This window comes from Bos indicus x Bos taurus, chromosome 25 (genome assembly GCF_003369695.1).
Source record: "Bos indicus x Bos taurus breed Angus x Brahman F1 hybrid chromosome 25, Bos_hybrid_MaternalHap_v2.0, whole genome shotgun sequence".
Lineage (NCBI taxonomy): Eukaryota > Metazoa > Chordata > Mammalia > Artiodactyla > Bovidae > Bos > Bos indicus x Bos taurus.
Window position 1 is genome coordinate 17305384 of NC_040100.1, and position 18393 is coordinate 17323776.

The window sequence follows — 18393 nt, forward strand, 5'->3', positions numbered from 1 at the left end:
GGACATAGATCTGGAGAGTATGAAGCTTGGCCAGGAAACTCCTCCTTCATGCAAAGAAAAAGCCCCCATCTTTCAGGGCTGATGCAGCCCCAGGCCAGAGCCTCAGCTTAGCGACCACCACGCAGGCTGGACTCCAGCTGCTCTCGCCCCTCAGCACTGCACAGCCTAGCATGCGCCCACTCTCCACGGCAGCCTGCGGAGTGCGGCGGGGTACGAGTGCATTCTTGAACCTACTGGCTCCGGCTGGTGCATCTTTCTGAAGATCGATGTGGCCCGAAGACTAGAGGAAAGCCTTTATTTTGATAATAAAATCTGACAGTGCCGATCACTGAAGCTACGTGTGAAGGGACTAGAAAGCAGAGTTTGAACGAACTCTGAATAGAGAAAAGAAGGTTCAAAGGGCACTGCTTTGGGTCACTGCCTGCCGTGTGGGCTGCTTCCCTGGAAAGCTCGGAGAAGATTGAAGTTTTACACTGGCTGAACCAAACCCAAAAAGCCAAGAGACGGGTCTGAAAGCAATCAAGTCAATTTCATGCTTCTGGGCTGAAGGGAGGGGGAGGGGGGATACAGTCTAAGCAACCAGCTTTAAATGGTCTGGAATCATATAGGAAATGCAAAGAAAAACCTCAGTTAATAAGATTCTCATGGCTGCATGACTATGGGCTGCTTGTTTTCGTTCTGAAGCCGCTTAGATAAGTACCTGCTCCCCAAAAGGCCAATTCTGTCGATGGCTTCACTGACGGCTCTGGCTCCCCCTGCTGCCCTGGCTGGCTCCTGCGTGCTGGTCACTGTGGTGATGGGAGGCAGCTGAGGAAGGATGCAAAGGCTCATGAGACAGATGTCTGAGGCGACCCTCCTGGCCCAAGCCACAGCAGAGCCATGGTCAAAAGGACACGTTCCACAGATCATCAGCCCCGTTGTGGGCAACTAGGAGCTGGAATGAGGTAACAGCAGCTGCCTGGGGCTGATTAGATTTCTAGAAAACCCTCACACGATCTTCGGCAAAAGACGGGGTCTCCGTTTCTTATGATCTGGGAAGTCCCAGGGAATGATCAGCTTCAATGAGCTATTGAAAAATTTCTCTCTCATCAAAACCTTTGCCCACCTCCAGTGAACCTCTGTGCTGTTTGCCACAAAGTAATGGGACTCTGTGGAGAATTCCAGTAACATTAGACCCTTTGATTTTCAATCCTCCAAGCCTTTTTCCCTTCTTTTTCATTTATCATCTGAACTAAAAACGTGCTTTGGTCTCTATCTGCAAGTAATTGTAGTCATTGGAAGCTCTGTGAATCAGGGGTCAGGTCATCCAGAAATCCTGGACCACAGGGTAGGCAGTGTGGCAAACCTGTCAGAAATATTGACTGGCAACAGTTTCAGAGGACCAGGAAATAATAGAAAAAGCAGGAGGGTTGCAAAAAGAAAACCATAGTGTTGCTCTGGGGTGCTGCCCTGCCTAGCACTCTATTTCATGAGCTCTCTCTCCAGTTCCCCACTGCCCACCCCCTACTTCCCCTGCCCTCTTCTCCTCCAGGAGTTCCTCCCCTCCCGGATTGGGCTAGGCTCATTCCCACTTCAAAGCTTTCCCCCGTTCCTTCCACAGGGAATGCTGTTCTCTTGCTGGCTGACTCCTTCTTAATAGACAGGGCTCAGCCTAGACCGGATGCCTTCCAAGGGGCCTCCTCAGACCACCCCGTGGGAGGCAGCCACCATCCCACAGTCTCCCACCCTAACCTTTAGCACCGTTTATTGTCATCTCTCTCTGAAGTCACCGGGTTATGGATGGCTTAATTGCAACGTTGGCTGCAAGCTCCCTGAGGCCAGGGGCTAATCTGGTCTGTCTCGGCCACCTCTGTATTCTGAGGACGTGGAGTAGCCTTGGGCACACTAGCAAAGACATTCCCAGCTGTTTTATTAACTCAAATCCATCTTTCCTGGGGCCACCTTTGCTAAAATTGGCCTAATCCAACTAGGCAGATATATATATTTATCTGGGATACTAAGATCTGTTTTTGTATTATCTTGTGAAAAAAATAGAAACCTAACAAGGGACTGGGAGTCAGCAGGCCTGGGTGAGTTCTGGCTTCCGCTCATACTCATGGGCAAAGCGCTCCAGCCCGGGTCTCCCGAGCTGGGAGATGGGCAGAATGCCGGCATGCTCAGGAAGCACAGTGAGGGCCCGCTGGGACCGTGGCAGGGAGGCCCTCTCGAGACTGTCGGGCGCTGTTGGGCACGGCGCTCTATTGTTCCTCTCAGGACTTCACTGACCTCAGGGGTCTCCTCCTTGAGCAGACTGGTCCAGGACTTTGCTCGTGGTCCCTCTGTGTCCTGGAATGATGGAATCACATGATCTGAGGTCAGAATAAAGCCATCCACTGCACCCCCTTCACCGACAGAGACAAAGACCGTCTTGGGATCACAGACGCGAATGTCGGGGGCATAGGGCTGAGCACCAAGAAAATAGGCAACAGATGATGCTTGATGATAGCCCCAAAGAGTAGCCTGAGACAGGGCCTGGGGAGCAACTGGTGGTGTGGATGGGGCTCTAGGCTTGTAGGGACTCAGATCTCAGCCACTGCCATAGACAGACATGCCCCGAGAAAGCCCCTCTGATTCCTGGGTGCCATCAGCCATATCTAGAAAACAGGGTCATGAAACCAGTCCTACCTGTCTCAGGACTACTGTGAGCGTCAAGCGGAGCAAGTTAAGGCAAAGGGTTTCAACAGGTGAGTCAGGGAACACGCTTCTGAGAAAGGATGTGGACACCGAGGCATGCCTGAAGCCCCCCAGTCCACCCCATCACCCATCTTTCTGTTTGCTGCTCAAATGCCAAGGCTGTGGGCGCCAACTTAAACTCCTGTAGGGCCAGGGGTGGGGGAGCTTCCCAAGTAGGTGAAGCAGGCCAGGGGCGGGGCTTTAGGGAGTGGTGAGGACTGCTGAGGCCGGAAGGGCTCATGCTCTGGGAAAGGGGGTCTTTCCAGAGCAGCCAGAGGTGGCTGTTGTCTCCATTCTTTCTCTGATGTACCAGTCTACAACCCTGGTTTAAGGTGTTCAGGGTTTGCAGGGAAATCAGCAAGGACTGGAAGCACTTAGGACCAAAAGATGGAAAGGAGGCGGAGGAAATGGGGACTTGGATGGGTCAGCGAGAATCAGGCAGTGGACAGGCTGATTGGTGTGAGGTCAGGGGCGCCCCCACAGCTCTCTCTCCTAACCACGTGCTCTCGGCAAGCACGGCTCAGACACCGCCTGGTCCCCGAGTAGCCCGAGTCCTACTCCATGCTTTCCCGCTGCAGGGAACGCACCTGCGGTGGGCTGGTGGGGGGCTCAGACTTTCTGCTGAGGATCGCCCTCTGCAGGGCCTCGTTCTCCACCTGGATGGCTCTCAGCACAGCCGAGGCATCTTCCTCTCGGTCCTCATCCTCGCGCACTGGTTTCCGGGTTGCGGATAGGGGTCTCTCTCGGCGGCTCCCGGGTCCTGGGGGCGGAAAGCAGGGGGTTCTGCTTTAGACTGCATTCTGGGAGGGTTGCTCCAAATCGATTAGACTCAAACTGAGGAACATTCTATAAAACAACTGGCCTGTACTCTCCAAAAATGTAAAGGTCAAGAAAGACAAAGATAAACTGGAGAGATGCTCCGGATGAAAGGGGCTGGGGCAGAAACGGCAGCTGAATGCAATAGCAATCCTGGGGGTGGATCCTGGGTGGGCAGACATCACACTAAAGAACATAATTGTAGCAAGTGGAGAAATCCGAGTAGAGGCTGTGGCTTGGATAACAGTATTGTATTAATGCTAGATATCCTGAATGTCACATGTAAGTACACTGTAGCGATGGAAGATGAATGCCCCCGTCCTTAGGAGATACATACTGCAGTGTTCAGGGTAAAGGGGAATGCTGTCTACAATTTAATCTCAAATGAGAGAGCAAACATAAAGCAACCGCAGCAAAATGTTAGCAAGTGGTGAACCTGGGGGGATGGGGGTGTTGGTTGTACTGTCCTTGCAGTTTGCCTTTACATCCAAAATCGAAATAAAAAGTTAAAAAATTAGACATCTAGCAAAGTGCCTATAAAGAATAATCCCTAATATTGTGGAGAAGAACGGGTGGTTCGGAATCATTGTGCTTTAGTTTATTTTGTTTTTGTGTGGGTAACAAGATTTACAAAGAAACTACTCTTCAGTTGAAGAAAAAAAGTATTGCAAAACTGAAGTTGATGGTAGAAGTTCTAATGAGTGAACAGTGACTTTATAAAGTGATATGCAAAAAGTACCCAACAAGACTGGTTGAAAAAAAAATACATCACGTTATGTTCTGTTGTTCTTGTTTAGTCACTAAGTTGTGTCTGACTCTTTTGCGACTCCATGGACTATTGCCTTCCAGGCTCCTTCTGTCCGTGGGATTTCCCAGGCAAGAATACTGCAGTGGGTTACCACTTCCTCCTCAAGGGGGTCTTCCTGACCCAGGGATCAAACCCAAGTCTCCTGCCAAGTGGGTTCTTTACCACTGAGCCACCAGGGAAGCCCCAGCACGTAGGTACTATCCCTGGGTGATTTGTTCACCCAGTGGAATACTATGCAGCTGTAAAAAACAAAAGGCATTCTAAAATATCTACAGATAAACATGACGACTGAATTTGCTTCATAATCAGGTGGGGAATGGGTGGGGTCACAGGTGAAATTGGCCATCAACTGACTATTGCCTAGGTTAGGCAATGAACATGTGGGGTGTCTTATGATAACATCTCAATTACTCATATTTGGATTCTGTTTTTTTTTTTTTTTTAATCTCTATTTAAAAACAGAACTGCTCAAAATGTTGCCATTGGGATGTTTAAAGAGGCTTTAACCTACTGAATTTCATCCTCTAGGCAAATATATATTGAGTGCCACTCTGCCAGGCTCTGTTGTTAGTACTGGGGACAGCGGTGACCAGACAGACCAAGAGTCTCACCTTTGTGGAGGGAGGCAATAGCTGGAGAAACAATAAATAGTCTAGGGTGTTCCATGCCAGGAGATGATAGGGAAAAACAATAAAAACAGAGCAGGGTAACAGAGATGGAAAGTACAGGATGGCAAGATGGGCCTCGCTGAGCACTGGGGAAGTGTGGTCCACACACCAGTGCGAAGGGAGAGATTTGAGAAGGGGTGGGGAGGACAGGTCACACAGGGCCTTGGAAGACACTGTAAGGTCATAACTCTGAGAGAACTGAGGAGTCAAAGGCTCTAGAGCAGGGGACCTGATCTGACTTAGGTGCTGAATGGAGACCAGAATGAAGGGAGATGAAGGGGAAAGCAGAGGGGCCAGGCTCCTGCAGCTGTGCAGGGGAGGGGCGACATAGAGTGTGGTCAGTTTCTGCGTGTATGTTACAGATGGAGCCAACAGGATTTCCGGCCAGAGTAGATGTGGTGGGTACAGAAAGAGAGGAGACAAGGATGACTCCAAGACTTTGGTCTGAGGAAGTAGATGATGGGGTTGCTCTTGGTTGAGCTGGGGAGGGCTGTGGGAGGAGCAGGTTTGGAAGAGAAGAGCAAGGGCAGCTTGGAACCGAGAGATGTGATTGGCATCAGGGTGGAGCTGTCCAGTTGGCCTGCACACACATGAGTGTGAAGTTTGGGAGGGTGGTCTGGGCTGGAGACATGAATTCAACATCGGCAACTGGATGGCACCACTTAACAATAGTCTCCTGACCTCCCTGGTGGCCTCGTGGTTAAGATTCCACCTGCCAATGCAGGGAACGTTCAACCCCTGATCTGGGAAGATCCCACACACCGGAGTAACTAAGCCTGTGCACCACAACTACTGAGCCTGCGTGCCTAAAGCCCATGCTCTGCAACAGGAGAAGCCACCGCAATGAGGGAAGCCTGTGCACGGCAATGAAGCGTAACCCCTGCTTCCCGAGACTCATGGGCAGAAACGAAGACTCAGTACAGGCAAAACAACAACAAAAAAATCCACAGAAAAACAAACAATAGTATCAAGGATTGACATTAACGTTGGTTTATAACCAAATAACTGGGAATTAACATGTATGAATCCTCTGGGGTTTTGTTGTTGTTCGGTCACTAAGTCTTGTCCAACTCTTTGCGACCCCATGAACTGCAGGCTTCCCAGTCCTGCAGTTGTGTCTGCAGGCTTCCCAGTCCTTCAACATCTCTCAGAGTTTGCTCAAACTCAGGTGCATTGAGTCAGTGATGCCATTCAACCATCTCATCCTCTGTCATCCCCTTCTCCTCCTGCCTTCAATCTTCCCCAGCATCAGAGCCTTTTCCAATGAGTTGGCCCTTTGCATCAGGTGGCCAAAGTACTGGAGCTTCACCTTCAGCATCAGTCCTTCTCATGAATATTCAGGGTTGATTTCCTTTAGGATTGACTGCTTTGATCTCCTTGCTGTCGAAGGGACTCTCAAGAGTCTTCTCCAGCACCACAGTTCAAAAGCATCAATTCTTTGGTGCTCAGTCTTCTTGATGGTCCAACTCTCACATCAGTACATGACTACTGGAAAAACCATACTTTGACTATATGGACTACATATATATATCTGGCCTGGTGCAAAGACTTGTTAAAAAACCAGCAGCCTTCAATCCCCATGACCTCAGTAAACAGGCGCCCATGGTTATCAAAGATTCAGCTGGAGCCCTTTACCCTCCTGCTATGTTCTGTTGTATTTTGCATCTAAATGAGAGTTCAAGTAGCAACATCAAGAATGGCTTTGGCTGGAGAGGGAAGGACACACACAGCAGCTCTACTGGGGTGGCTTCCAGGACAGCCAGACACTGGGCTGACAGAAAAGGTGCGGCACGTGCGTGCTCGTCCAGTCACGCCTGACTCTTTTGTGACCCCATGGACTATAACCCGCCAGGCTCCTCTGTCCATGGGATTCTCCAGGCAAGAATACTGGAGTGGGTTGCCATTGGGCTGATGGAAAACCTAAGCTAAAAGGAAGGGACACCAATTTCTACCAGGCATCCAGTAGAGGGGTTTTCAAGGTGAATGTCTGGGGACTAAGTAATTACTTATTAATTACTGAGTAATTGAGACTGAATTTGGGGGGTGGGGAAGAAGGAGAGAGTGGGGGAGATGGGGAGGAACAGCTGAGCCACCGCCAAGCTCCAGCCAACACCTACCAGATAGATAGTGCTGTGCTTCTAGTGTTGCCAACTTTTTTTCCCAAAGAAAAGCTAGAATATGAAATGAAAAGCTAGAATATGAAATGACAGAGGATGAGTTGGTTGGATGGCATCACCGACTCGATGGACATGAGTTTGAGCAAGTTCCGGGAGTTAGTGATGGACAGGGAAGCCTGGCATGCTGCAGTCCATGGGGTCGCAGAGTCAGACACGACTGAGCAACTGAACTGAACCCTAAATTGTATTTGTTCATAAAGTACTCCAGTTTTTAGGAAACATGAAAGCCAACAGAACTCAAGGGCTGGTCTGATATAGGTCATGGCAAGTCCAAGCTACTCCCCCAGGCAAGTCAAGGGCACCCAAAGGAACCTTTATGGGCCTTTGGGTGGCAGGCTGGCCTGGGTGATAGCGGTGGTGGGTCATTCTGACTCTGATGTTTGCCGTGGCTCAAGTGCTGCTCCTGGGGACAGATGGTAAGCACTGCCGGCAACGTGACCTGGGGATTCCGGTCTCCCTGGTCAAGGCTGCTTTAACTGTTTTCCTTTCTTATCAGCTACTCGGCCTGCTCTGCCCCTTGAGGGATGAGCAGGTGAGAGCTGGAGGGAGCTGATGAAGGTGGGGACCCGCATTGCTATGGAAACACGGCGGGTCCAGGGGGTGTGGTAAGGCCACTGGGATCTTCCTCACGCAGGTCCCTGAAGCAGCTGGGGGATGGAAAAGAGGGTGAAAGGAAGGCATGGCCGTGGGCTCCTCTGGAGCTGGAACTGAGGAATCCTGAAGCATCAGTGCACCCTCACCCCAAGGGGAGCTGAAGCAGAAACGGGCTCCCCACGTGGCACAGGCATTAATGCCACAGGCTCTCGACTGTCACTACACTGTGAGATGAGATGCTGGTCTGGGTGGGTGGGGGGCACAGACGTGGGTGAACAGGCGCAGCCCATCCTCACAGACCTCCCAGTCACGGGGCGGAGACAGACGTGGATCAGTGCACAGGACAGGCCGGCAGTAGGTGACGCGTTCTGGGAGGAAAATCAAGGCCGGAGATGACAGGAGGGGAAGGAAACTATTTCAGAGCCTCAGTCAGGGGAGGTGACATCTGAGTGGAGACCTTAGAGTGCTGAGCCTTGTGAACACCCAGATGGGGAGGCTCCTCCAGGTCAAGGGGGCAGCAGATGCCAAGGCCCTGTGGTGGGAGGGGTTTGGCACACTGAGGAATGGCACGGGGGCTGGGCTGGGGGAGCGAGGGGAAGTCTGGTGGGCAGCAGGGCTGGAGAGGCCTCAGATGGGCTCTCATGGGACCCCAGGGCCAGCTACGCCTTAGAGGCCTCCTGCCACTCCAGGAGGCCATGCCTACCTGTTTAATGCTACACCCTGGTTCCCAGCGCGATTAATGGGTGGAAAGTGATTTCAACTCTGAACCTTGTCAGTCTCAGTATCTGTGAATGTCCATAAAACATATTGTTCCCTCCACCATCTGCAATAAAGCAGAGCTGAGAAATTCAAGGTCCCTTCAGATCCTAGAGAAGACCCCATAAATAAGGGCTGAAGAGCTTGTGTACAGTTAAACAAACACATCAACACTCTGATCTAGGGGTACAAACCCCAGTGTCAGTGCGAGATTCTGGCAGCACAAGGATAAGGAGAACCTGGGCGATTCATAAGTTCCTTCTTTTTCCTTTTTGGATGTTTGTGACTTTTTCTTACTAAACTTTTTATTTTGTACTGAGGTATAGCCAATGATGGAATAGGAAATGGCAGCCTACTCCAGTATTCTTGCCTGGAAAATTCCACGGGCAGAAGAACCTGCCAGGCTGAGCGACTGAACATACACACACACACAGCCAATGAACAGTGTTGTGATACTTCCAGGTGGACATCAAAGGGACTGAGCCATACATAACACAAGTATCCATTCTCCCGTAAGCTCCTTCTGCATTTCCTGCTTAGAACACTTACAAAGTCAGTCAAAAAAGCGGCACTACGTGGTGGCCTGTGCCTTTTTACTATCACTATGTGGGACTTCCCAGGTGGCTCAGAAGGTAAAGAATCTGCCTGCAATGTGGGAGACCCGGGTTTGATCCCTGGGTTGGGAAGATCCCCTGGAGTAGGAAATGGCAACCCGCTCCAGTGTTCTTGCCTGGAAAATTCCATGGACAGAGGAGCCTGGCAGGCTGCAGTCGAAGAGGTCGCAAGAGTTGGATACAACTGAGCGAGTAAACCACCACCACCACGTGGGCAAAAGCCTCCTCCTCTCACATCTCAGTGACCTGGGGCTGGGGTGGAGCGGCGCATCTAAGACAATTATCTGTAGCCTTACACTTTCCTTTTCTTGGGAAAGGATAACCAGGAAGGCATTTTCTTCACGCAGGGTCCAGTTTTACCTGCACAAACCCTTCTGCCCTGAGTGTATTTCATTTGGGAGGGAACGCTCCCGCGACAACATGGTTGTTGGGTCCTGCCTGTGCCCTTTGAGTCATATTATGCTAAGAAGATGCTTTTAAAAATTAAATCAGCCTTTCTCCCAGTGAAGGTCAGTGCCGCAGCTCCACTACCAGAGTTCTCCCCACCCATGGCTGCCCAGAAATGTGTACACACTGCCCGCGTCCTCCTGATTCACACCCCCGCTGCCGGGCTGTGTGGACTGCATCTCCTCATTGCACATGAGGGTGCCGCCTTTTGATTTCGTTGGAACTTCCCCTTGCTCATTTGGGTGAGCTGTTTCTGCACCGGCCTGAGCCCATGTGAGGCTGGATTTATTCTCATCACAGCTGTGGAGAACAGTGGATTTATTCACACAATAGATCAGTGCCACCAGCAAAAGCCAAATGGTACATTTAAATTTATCCCAAAGCTGCTCTTTTCTGGTTGAAAACTACCCCTCTTCTGTGAACTGCACTTTCTCCTCGCTTCGCTAGAACTTGGCTTTCATCTCTGGAAACAAGAGCGTATCAACTGAGGAGATTTACCGTGAACGCAGCACATGTCACAAAGAAGACGAGAGACGTGGGCTGTCCAGTTGGCTCTCCAGCCAGGCAGCTTCTCCCCACCCGCTGGCTGTCACTCAGTGATTCAGAGTCTTAGCAAAATGGCCCCTTCCCAGAGGCAAGTGGTCTTTGAGGTCAGCCGGGAATCCGATGAAATGGCAAACATTACATCTGAGAATCACACAGGTCTAGTGCAGAGCTCATAGACCCAAAGCCCAGTGGCTGAGGCAAGCCTGTAGATTGTGTTGAGTGACTTTTGTAATTGGAAACAGATGTTAAGTTAAAATACATTTTTTTAAAAAAGAGGAAATTCACGTGAAAATCGGGATTCCTGGCCTCTCTTGAAAAGTCATGTGACCTGACAGCCCTTGCCATGCATGCCTACATGGCAGCTATGAGGTGGGGAGCGGCGCCCCCTGTAGGCAGGGCATTGGCCCTCCAGTTTCCACAGTGGTGGTCACATGCCCCTCAGACTGGCAACTGCGTGATGTGTATGGTGAAAGGTCTAGGGAAATGGCTGACTTAGCCCCGTTCTGTCTTGAGCTGCCCACACTCCCTCTGAAATCCAGCCAGGAGGGGGATGGGGGCTGCCTGCTGGGAGGATCTCTGACATCTGAGTGCTCCAGAGCCTCTGTGCATTTTAACCTGACTCACTGAGAATGCACACACAGTCTCATCCATTACCTGCTTCCCATGGTTCAGGAGACTGTGACAAATGACCACAAACGACTCCCACATGCAACATGCCGCATCATGCTGTGACACTGCCACACCCTCCATCAAGAGGTGAGTGCTTGCTCAGTTGCTTCAGTCATGTCTGACTCTGCAACCCTATGGACTGTAGCCCGCCAGGCTCCTCTGTCCATGGGGATTCTCCAGGCAAGAACACTGGAGTGGGTTGCCATGTCCTCCTCCAGGGGATCTTGCTGACCCAGGGATCAAATCTGGGTCTCAGGTCTCCTGCATTGGCAGGCCGTTTTTTTTTTGTTGTTTGTTTGTTTGTTTGTTTGTTTGTTTTTACCACTAGCACCACTTGGGAAGCCCCCCCATCAAGAGGTAGCTGGAGCCTATTTCTCTAGCTGGGCTTGGCCTGGTGACTTCCTTTGGCCAACAGGTCCTTCGCAGTCACAACTGAGCAGATCCTTTAAAAAGCACTTACATGCTGAGGCGTGTTCTCTCTGGCTGCCTAGAGACCCCCAGGTGCTGGATAATGAGACCACATGGAGCAGAGATAAATTGTCCCAGCTGAGGTCCTTGGGCCAGGGGGCCTGCCAGACACTGTGAGTGAGGCCATGTGAGCTCATCCAGCCCACTAGCTCACTATGGAACCAGCCAGTCCACCCGCAGCAATAATAAAAAGCATTGTTGCTTGCAGCCACTATAGCGTGGAGGGGATTGTCAGGCAGCAGGAGATAGCTGTTACACCTGGCTTGTCAAAGCCTGTGCTCATCTCATCTCTAAAGCTTGTTTGGGGGCCTCTAGGGGCAGATGCTCTCTGCAGCCCTTAACACTCATCTTTCCGCTGCTGTCTCATCGTGAGTTCAGGAATGCACATGATTTTTAATGATGTTCAAGGAAGGTGTCAGCCCCCAATCTCCTCCTCACTGACTAAGCAACTTCTACTCTTTCCTCTTGCATATTACAGTCCTTTGCTCCATACCTGGCCTCTGAAGAATTTGTAGCAAAATGTCCTGTGTAGTTAATTTTTATATGAAATGAGCAGCAGTTACTTTCTGGCTCCAGAGACAGTGACCTTCATGGCATCCATGTTTTCCTTCAGGGAACCACCTCTTCCCCAGCTTCTCAGTCCACATGGTTTGGAGGCAACTGCATCTACCCCCACTCCTGGCCCTGTCTGGGCCCACAAGAAAACAGGTGCCTCTCCTTGACTGTGGAGTTTAGAGATCAGTTCAGGGGAGAGATGGTTCTTGGACTCTTCTGGGACTGTTAGGAAGAGGAGCCACCAGGGACCATCTCTGGGCCGTGCCTGAGACTATAGATGTGGTTCCCAAAGTGTGGTCCCTGGAGCAGTAAAATCAGTATCACCTGGAACTTACTAAGAATTAAAACACTTATGTTCCACCCTAGATGCACTGAATTAGAAACTGGGGCAGGGTCCAAAAATGGGGTGTTAATTTGCTTATTTATCACATAATTCTGATGCATGTTCAAGTCTGAGATGCACTGGATTAGAGGAGAGTAGAGCTAAGTGATAAAGAAACACCTTCCTGGTGATAGCATTGTCTGAACACCTGGATCCCACCATGCCTGAAGCTAGATTATAGTCCCAGACTTTTCAGATCTGTGAGCAATACATTTTCCCTTGTTGCTTCAGCCGGTTTGGATTTCTGACCCTTGCTGTTAATCGTGAACACTGACACGTATTATGAGACCCTGGACTTTGGCAGAATGGTCTTTCTGCAGCAGGTCTTCTTGACAGCAATGCTAACTGCAGGGCTGTCAAGATCTTCTAATTCACTCATGCTGAGGGGTGTTACTTTATTTCTACGTTGGCAGCTTGTCTGGGAAAAGTGGTTCAGATATATCACTTCCCTAAAGCACTCTGACACCTTGGACAGTAAACTTTCTACATTAAAGACTAATGTTCTCTCACCCGCAACAAGACAACAGGTCCTTTCCTGAAAGGCTATTTGATCGAGACCAAAGTAATCCAAGACATGAGGCCCTTTCATTAGAAGCAGGGATAATTATAGTGATAGAGAGGAATTAAACTCTCGTGGAGTTGCCTATATGTACATTTAATTGACACAAATTCAATTTTATGACTTTGGTCACAGATAAAGGGACAAGGAGAGAAATAACTCTTTTAAGAGTGCAGGCCATAGGTTACACTTATGGTAATGGCTAGCTAGCTAGCTAATCCAGATCAACCCATCCTTGGAACACAAGCAGAAAGCCTGGACCAAATAGTATTATGAAACTCTGTTTATAAAGAGAAATCTGTTTGAAGGCATGGAGAGTGAATAAGACTATGAAGGGTTACAGGCAGGAAATGAGAAACCCAGAGAGGTGAACTCAGCACCTGGGAAGTGCTTCCCCTCAAGGTGCTGCTGATTCTAAGAGCTTCTGCAAAGCTGAGAAACTGCACAGAGCTGGTGACAGACTTGGGGCTCCAGTCTGAGAATCAGGGTGGCCCAGAAATAGTCAGGAGTGAAGGGCACAGCAATACAAGCAAATCCAAATTACAGTTGACTATTGTAACAACAACAGTAATAATAATGATGTCTGGTGAATATTTACAGAGAATTAAAATGCATGACAATAAGCATTTAATTTTGGAGAGGGGTAAATGGAGTTAGACTTGTAAGGTCTCCACTGAATGAGCAGCAGTAAACTTGCTAATTTAAAGGAGATGCTAATAAGTCAAGAATGCATGTTGCAATCTCTGGTAATGACTAAAGGATAATAAAAGAATGTATAACTAACAAGCTAATAGAGAAGAAAAAGAGGGATAATATAAAGTAATCAGTTCAGAATAGGGCAAGAAAGGAGAGGAAAAAAGGAACATAAAAGAGGCGGAACAAATAAAAACAAACAATAAGATGGTAGATTTAAAATAAAATCTATCAGCAATTACATTAAATGTAAATGGACTAAATGTGCCCATTACAACACATAGATTGTTAGAGGATAAAAATAAAAACCAATTACATGTTGTTTACAAGAGATAAACCCCAGTGTAAGGATGCAGAAAGTTTGAAAATAAGAGGATGAAAAAAGATGCACCACATAGAAGATTAAAAAAAGAAAGAAGACACACCACATAAACACGAACCAACAGAAAGCCGGTTGACTTAAAGACAAAAGCATTTTTAGAGTAAAAAAGAGACAGTACATGGAGATAAAAGGTTCAGTTCACCAGAAGACATGAAAAGGCTGATTTTGTATGCCCCTCGCAAAAGACATCCTCCCACAAACAGAAAGTAAAGCATCTAAGCAGTACAGGTTTCTCCTGGAAAAGGCTAAGTGGGTTTGGTTCTTCTGTCCTTGCAGCAAGTCAAGGTCCTGTGCCTCGGAGGCATGGACATCCCAGGGACCTCAGCGTAACGCCAGTGCTTAAAAACACATTTTTCCTACAACCCAGGCTCTAAACATATCCAACTGCTTCATCTGGGGCTCAGCCAAGAAGCTTTGGTCGTCCCCACCCTGGAGGAGCAACGACTCTCCTGGGCTTAAGGAAAGATAATATGTCTGCATGGGGTTTTCTAGGTAGAGCAGCATATATGCTACACTTGATCATCAGTTGGAGGGATTTCAAGGGTAGATTTGGCACCTGTACTTCCTTGACCTTTAGAACCTCATCCGTGTGTGACATGTGGCTGCAATGTCATCCCATTTCAGTGTAAGGGTGGTGCAACACAATGGTTTTCAACTTTCTTTTCTTCAAATTTGGCTTATGTAGGAGCATGCACCTTTATCAGATAAAGGCTGAGCTCCAAATCTGTTGAAAATGAGGATTCCACCACCTCAGCGTCCTCTTTAAGGGAGTCAATGGGACAAGCTAAGAACCACGTACCGGGGACAGCTGGTAACCCGATATTTATCAGATGGACCCACTGTGTATGCGAAGGCACGCTTCTTCGCCATGGTGGCCAGGAAGCTCACAGTCACGCCTGTGACCCCGCCTCAGACATCATTTGTTTACCCCCTGGCGTCATCTTATTGTTCCTACTCTTGTGTTCCCTTTACCTTCATTTCCTTACGTATTTGTTAAAGTCTTCTTGCACTACCCAATTTCTCATGTCAGAACTTCCTGGAGAAAGGCAGATTATAAATAATTAATGAAGCTCCACTTCTCAAAATGCCACACATCAAGGTATGTGTTACCTGTTGACTTGTTGAAGACAAACCCCTAGGACCTGTGGACATCACCTTATTTGGAAATAGGGTCTTTGCTGATGACCAGGTTAAGCTGAGGTCATTACGGTGGGCCTCAATCAAACATGACTGGTGTCCTTATAAAGAGAGTAAACTTGAACCCAGAGACAGAGGTGTACACGGGAAAGCAGCAGGTGAATGCTGGAGTTACGTTGTCACAAAGCAAGGAACTGTCAGGAGGTAGAGAGAAGCCTGGAGCAGGCTCATCCCTGGTGCCTTCAGAAGGAACATGGTCCTGCTGACACCTTGATTTGGGACTTCCCAACCTCCAGAAATGGGATAATAACTTTCTATTGCTTAAACCAATTAGATCTTGGTACCTTGTCACAACAGCCTAGGAAACTAATACAGTATTCAAAATGACTTTACTTGATACCTGATTTAACTTTAAAAATAATAACAGTTAGGGGACTTCCCTGGTGGTCCAGTGGTTGAGAATCCGCCTTCCAATGCAGGGGACACAGGGTCAAGCCCTGATTAGGGAATTAAGATCCCACATGCCGTGGGGAATTAAGCCTGCATGCCATGACTAAGAAATAAGGCAGCCAGATAAATAAGTAAATAAATATTTTAAAAATACTGTTATATATTTATATTACATTTATATTACTGAATATTAGAAAAAATAGACCAAGTGACTCCAACCAGTGGGCTTTAGGTGTGTCATTGTTTAGGACTAGGCGGATGTAGGTGTGTTGCAAGCCAACAGCGGTTTAGTTGGCACATGAGGGGCCATGCGATACAGTGATTAGGGACAGATACTCGGCAGCCAGGTTTTTAAGATTCCTTAACCTCTCTGTGCCTGGGTTTCCTCTGTATAATAGTGTTGAGTATAGCAGTACCTACTACACAGGATTGTTTGGGTGATTAAATGTAAGATTAACATGTGTGGTGCCAAACACAGCCTGGGAGCTGATTCAGGGGTTTATAAGTGCTGGCTCTTCATTGTATTACCCAGAAATGTAAGTATCTAGTGATTGCAGCCCACACATGAAGGAGGGAGGTCCCAGTGAGCCCAGCAGGCAACCAGGAAGGGTGCTTGACCACCACCAGGCTGCTCCCCCTCTACCAGGGCCTCTGGAAGGTTCCTACACAATGGCACACTGCCTTTGGCTTTATTTAACACCTTGTTCTGGAGAAATTTAAAAGCCGTTATTAATTTTTCATATGGAGTGAATACCAGCAGTACAGACTGGAGTCCTGTCGAGTTGAGCAGTGGTCAGTGGAGCCAGTCTGCGTGTAGAAGGAACAATGGCCCAGGAATTGTTACACTCTCCACCAGCTGACCTTGAGCAAGGGCTTGCTTTGAGCCAGGTGCTCCTCTAAGCTGACTATCCATCCACCCTTTTAATCCTTACAGTGACCCTCAGGGCAGAGTGCTCTTCTTTTAAAAAAAAAAAAAATTATTTATTTAGGCTGAGCTGGGTCTTTATTGCTGCATGGGCTCTTCTCTAGTTGCCGTGAGTGTGGGCTGCTCTCTAGCTGTGGTGCCCAGGCTTCTCGTTGCGGTGGCTTCTCTTGTGATTATTTGCTCCGAGGCATATGGAATCTTCCCAGATTAAGGGTTCAACCCATATCTCCTGCACTGGCAGGCAGATTCTTTACCACTGAGCCACCAGGGAAGCCCCAGAGTGCTATTCTTATCTCCATTTGAGAGATGGGCGAAGGAGGCCCAGAGAGGTTAAGTAACCTGCCCAAGGTCACAGAGCTGGTGGGCAGAAGGGCAGGATTTGCACCAGGTGGTCAGGCTGCAGAGCCCGCCAGGTCTATTTTCTGCCAGGGTTGCTGGGCTAGTGGGCTGTCGGCCCAGAGCTGCTGGTGGCCCTCTCGCCACGTCTAAGAGCTTTTCTCAGAATGAAGGGCAAAAAGGAGAAAGCTGAGCTGGGAGGTGGGGAAAGGCAGACTGCTGACACATTTTAATCACTGGGTCCGGCTGCGCCCAGTGATCACACCACCTTTGGAAGTTCATTTACATGGATTGATGTAGACACTTTCCCTTCAGTCCACTCTTTTTATCACTTGCTATCTAAAACGCCTTGTCTTGGACTTGCCTGGTGGTCCAGCGGTTAAGACTGCCAGCCAATGCAGGGGACATGGGTCTGGTTCCTGGTCTGGGAAGATTCCACATGCTGCAGAGCAACTAAGCCTGAGAGCCACAACTACTGCAGCCCTCGAGTCCTCGCTTAGCAAGGAGAAAAACCACCGCAGTGAGAAGCCTGTGCCCCACAACTAGCCTGCACAGCAATGAAGACCCAGTACAGCCAAAAATAAAAGTAAGAAAATTAAAAAAAAAAGATCAAATATCTTGTATTAGTATAGTGTTTTCTCCCAGTTGGGTGGGGTTTGATAAGGGTTAATCACCGAATGCCTGGGTGCCCCCTGCTCACAGTCCCTCGGCCAGACCTCCAACCGTGATCCCCAGAGCCAGAGCTCTCAAGGGTCAACACAGCTCACACCCAGGACTGAAAGGAGGGTCCCTCATCCACCCTGGGATGGGGAGCAGGCTTCTGCTCAGCACTGCCCCCCCGCCCCCCCCACCGCTGGAGCTCCCCAGCCAAGTGGTGCTCCACTTGCCCAGCCAGTGACCTTGCTGGTGATGAAGCCAGTTTTGGCTCCTTTCCTTTCCAGCCCTCTTCCAGGAACCACCTTCCAATTCAATGACTTGTTCTGGAATCTTTATCTCAGAGTCTGGTTCTGGGGAATCTAAACCAAGACAATATTCACATAGCAGGGAGCAAACACTCAGCAAAGTGGAAGGACTGTGGCCCCTTCCTCTACCTCCTAAGATCTGCCTGAGCTGCTTGGAAAAGGGCTTCAAGCTTGGAGTGCACTTGTCCAGGCCTGGGTGGGGCTAGTGGTAAAGAACCCGCCTGCCAATGCTGGAGATGCCAGAGACAAGGGTTTGATCCCTGGGTGGAGAAGACCTCCTGGAGGAGGGCATGGCAACCCACTCCAGTATTCTTGCCTGGAGAATTCCGTGGACAGAGGAGCATGGTAGGCTACAGTCCATGGAGTCGCAAAGAGTTGGACACGACTGAAGCGACTTAGCATACTGTATAATGTATATAAGTACATTATAAGTAAACATATAGTAAATATAAGAATTGCTTACGTGGTGGCTGGCTCAAGGTAAGTGCTCAATCATTAGACACCCTGATTTTATTAAAAGGGTATCAGATGAATCTTTCACCATAAACTCCTTTGTACCTTTAGAATGCAATATCATCTGCGCGCATTGTTACCCATATAAAGTAAGAAAATTCATTTAAAAGTAAAAAGAAAAATAAAACACATTTTCAATCGTAACCACATCTTAGCTATAGACCCAGAAAGTAACTATGGCCATTAATTTAATGTGTCCACTCAACTGAGCCACGCAGAGGCCA

At 48.8% G+C, this 18393-nt stretch overlaps 1 protein-coding gene across 3 annotated transcripts in view; it reads right to left on the bottom strand.

Moving 5' to 3' along the window:
• The window catches only part of KIAA0556 (KIAA0556 ortholog), a 230123-nt gene that overhangs the window by 91117 nt on the left and 120613 nt on the right, over nt 1–18393 (bottom strand). For all 3 annotated transcript variants that reach the window (XM_027526515.1, XM_027526514.1, XM_027526513.1), the window contains 3 exons: nt 3300–3472; nt 2266–2325; nt 701–807 (listed from right to left, as the gene is read on the bottom strand). In XM_027526515.1, coding sequence (XP_027382316.1) covers nt 701–807; nt 2266–2325; nt 3300–3472 — 340 coding nt within the window. The remainder of the gene's footprint in view (nt 1–700; nt 808–2265; nt 2326–3299; nt 3473–18393) is intronic.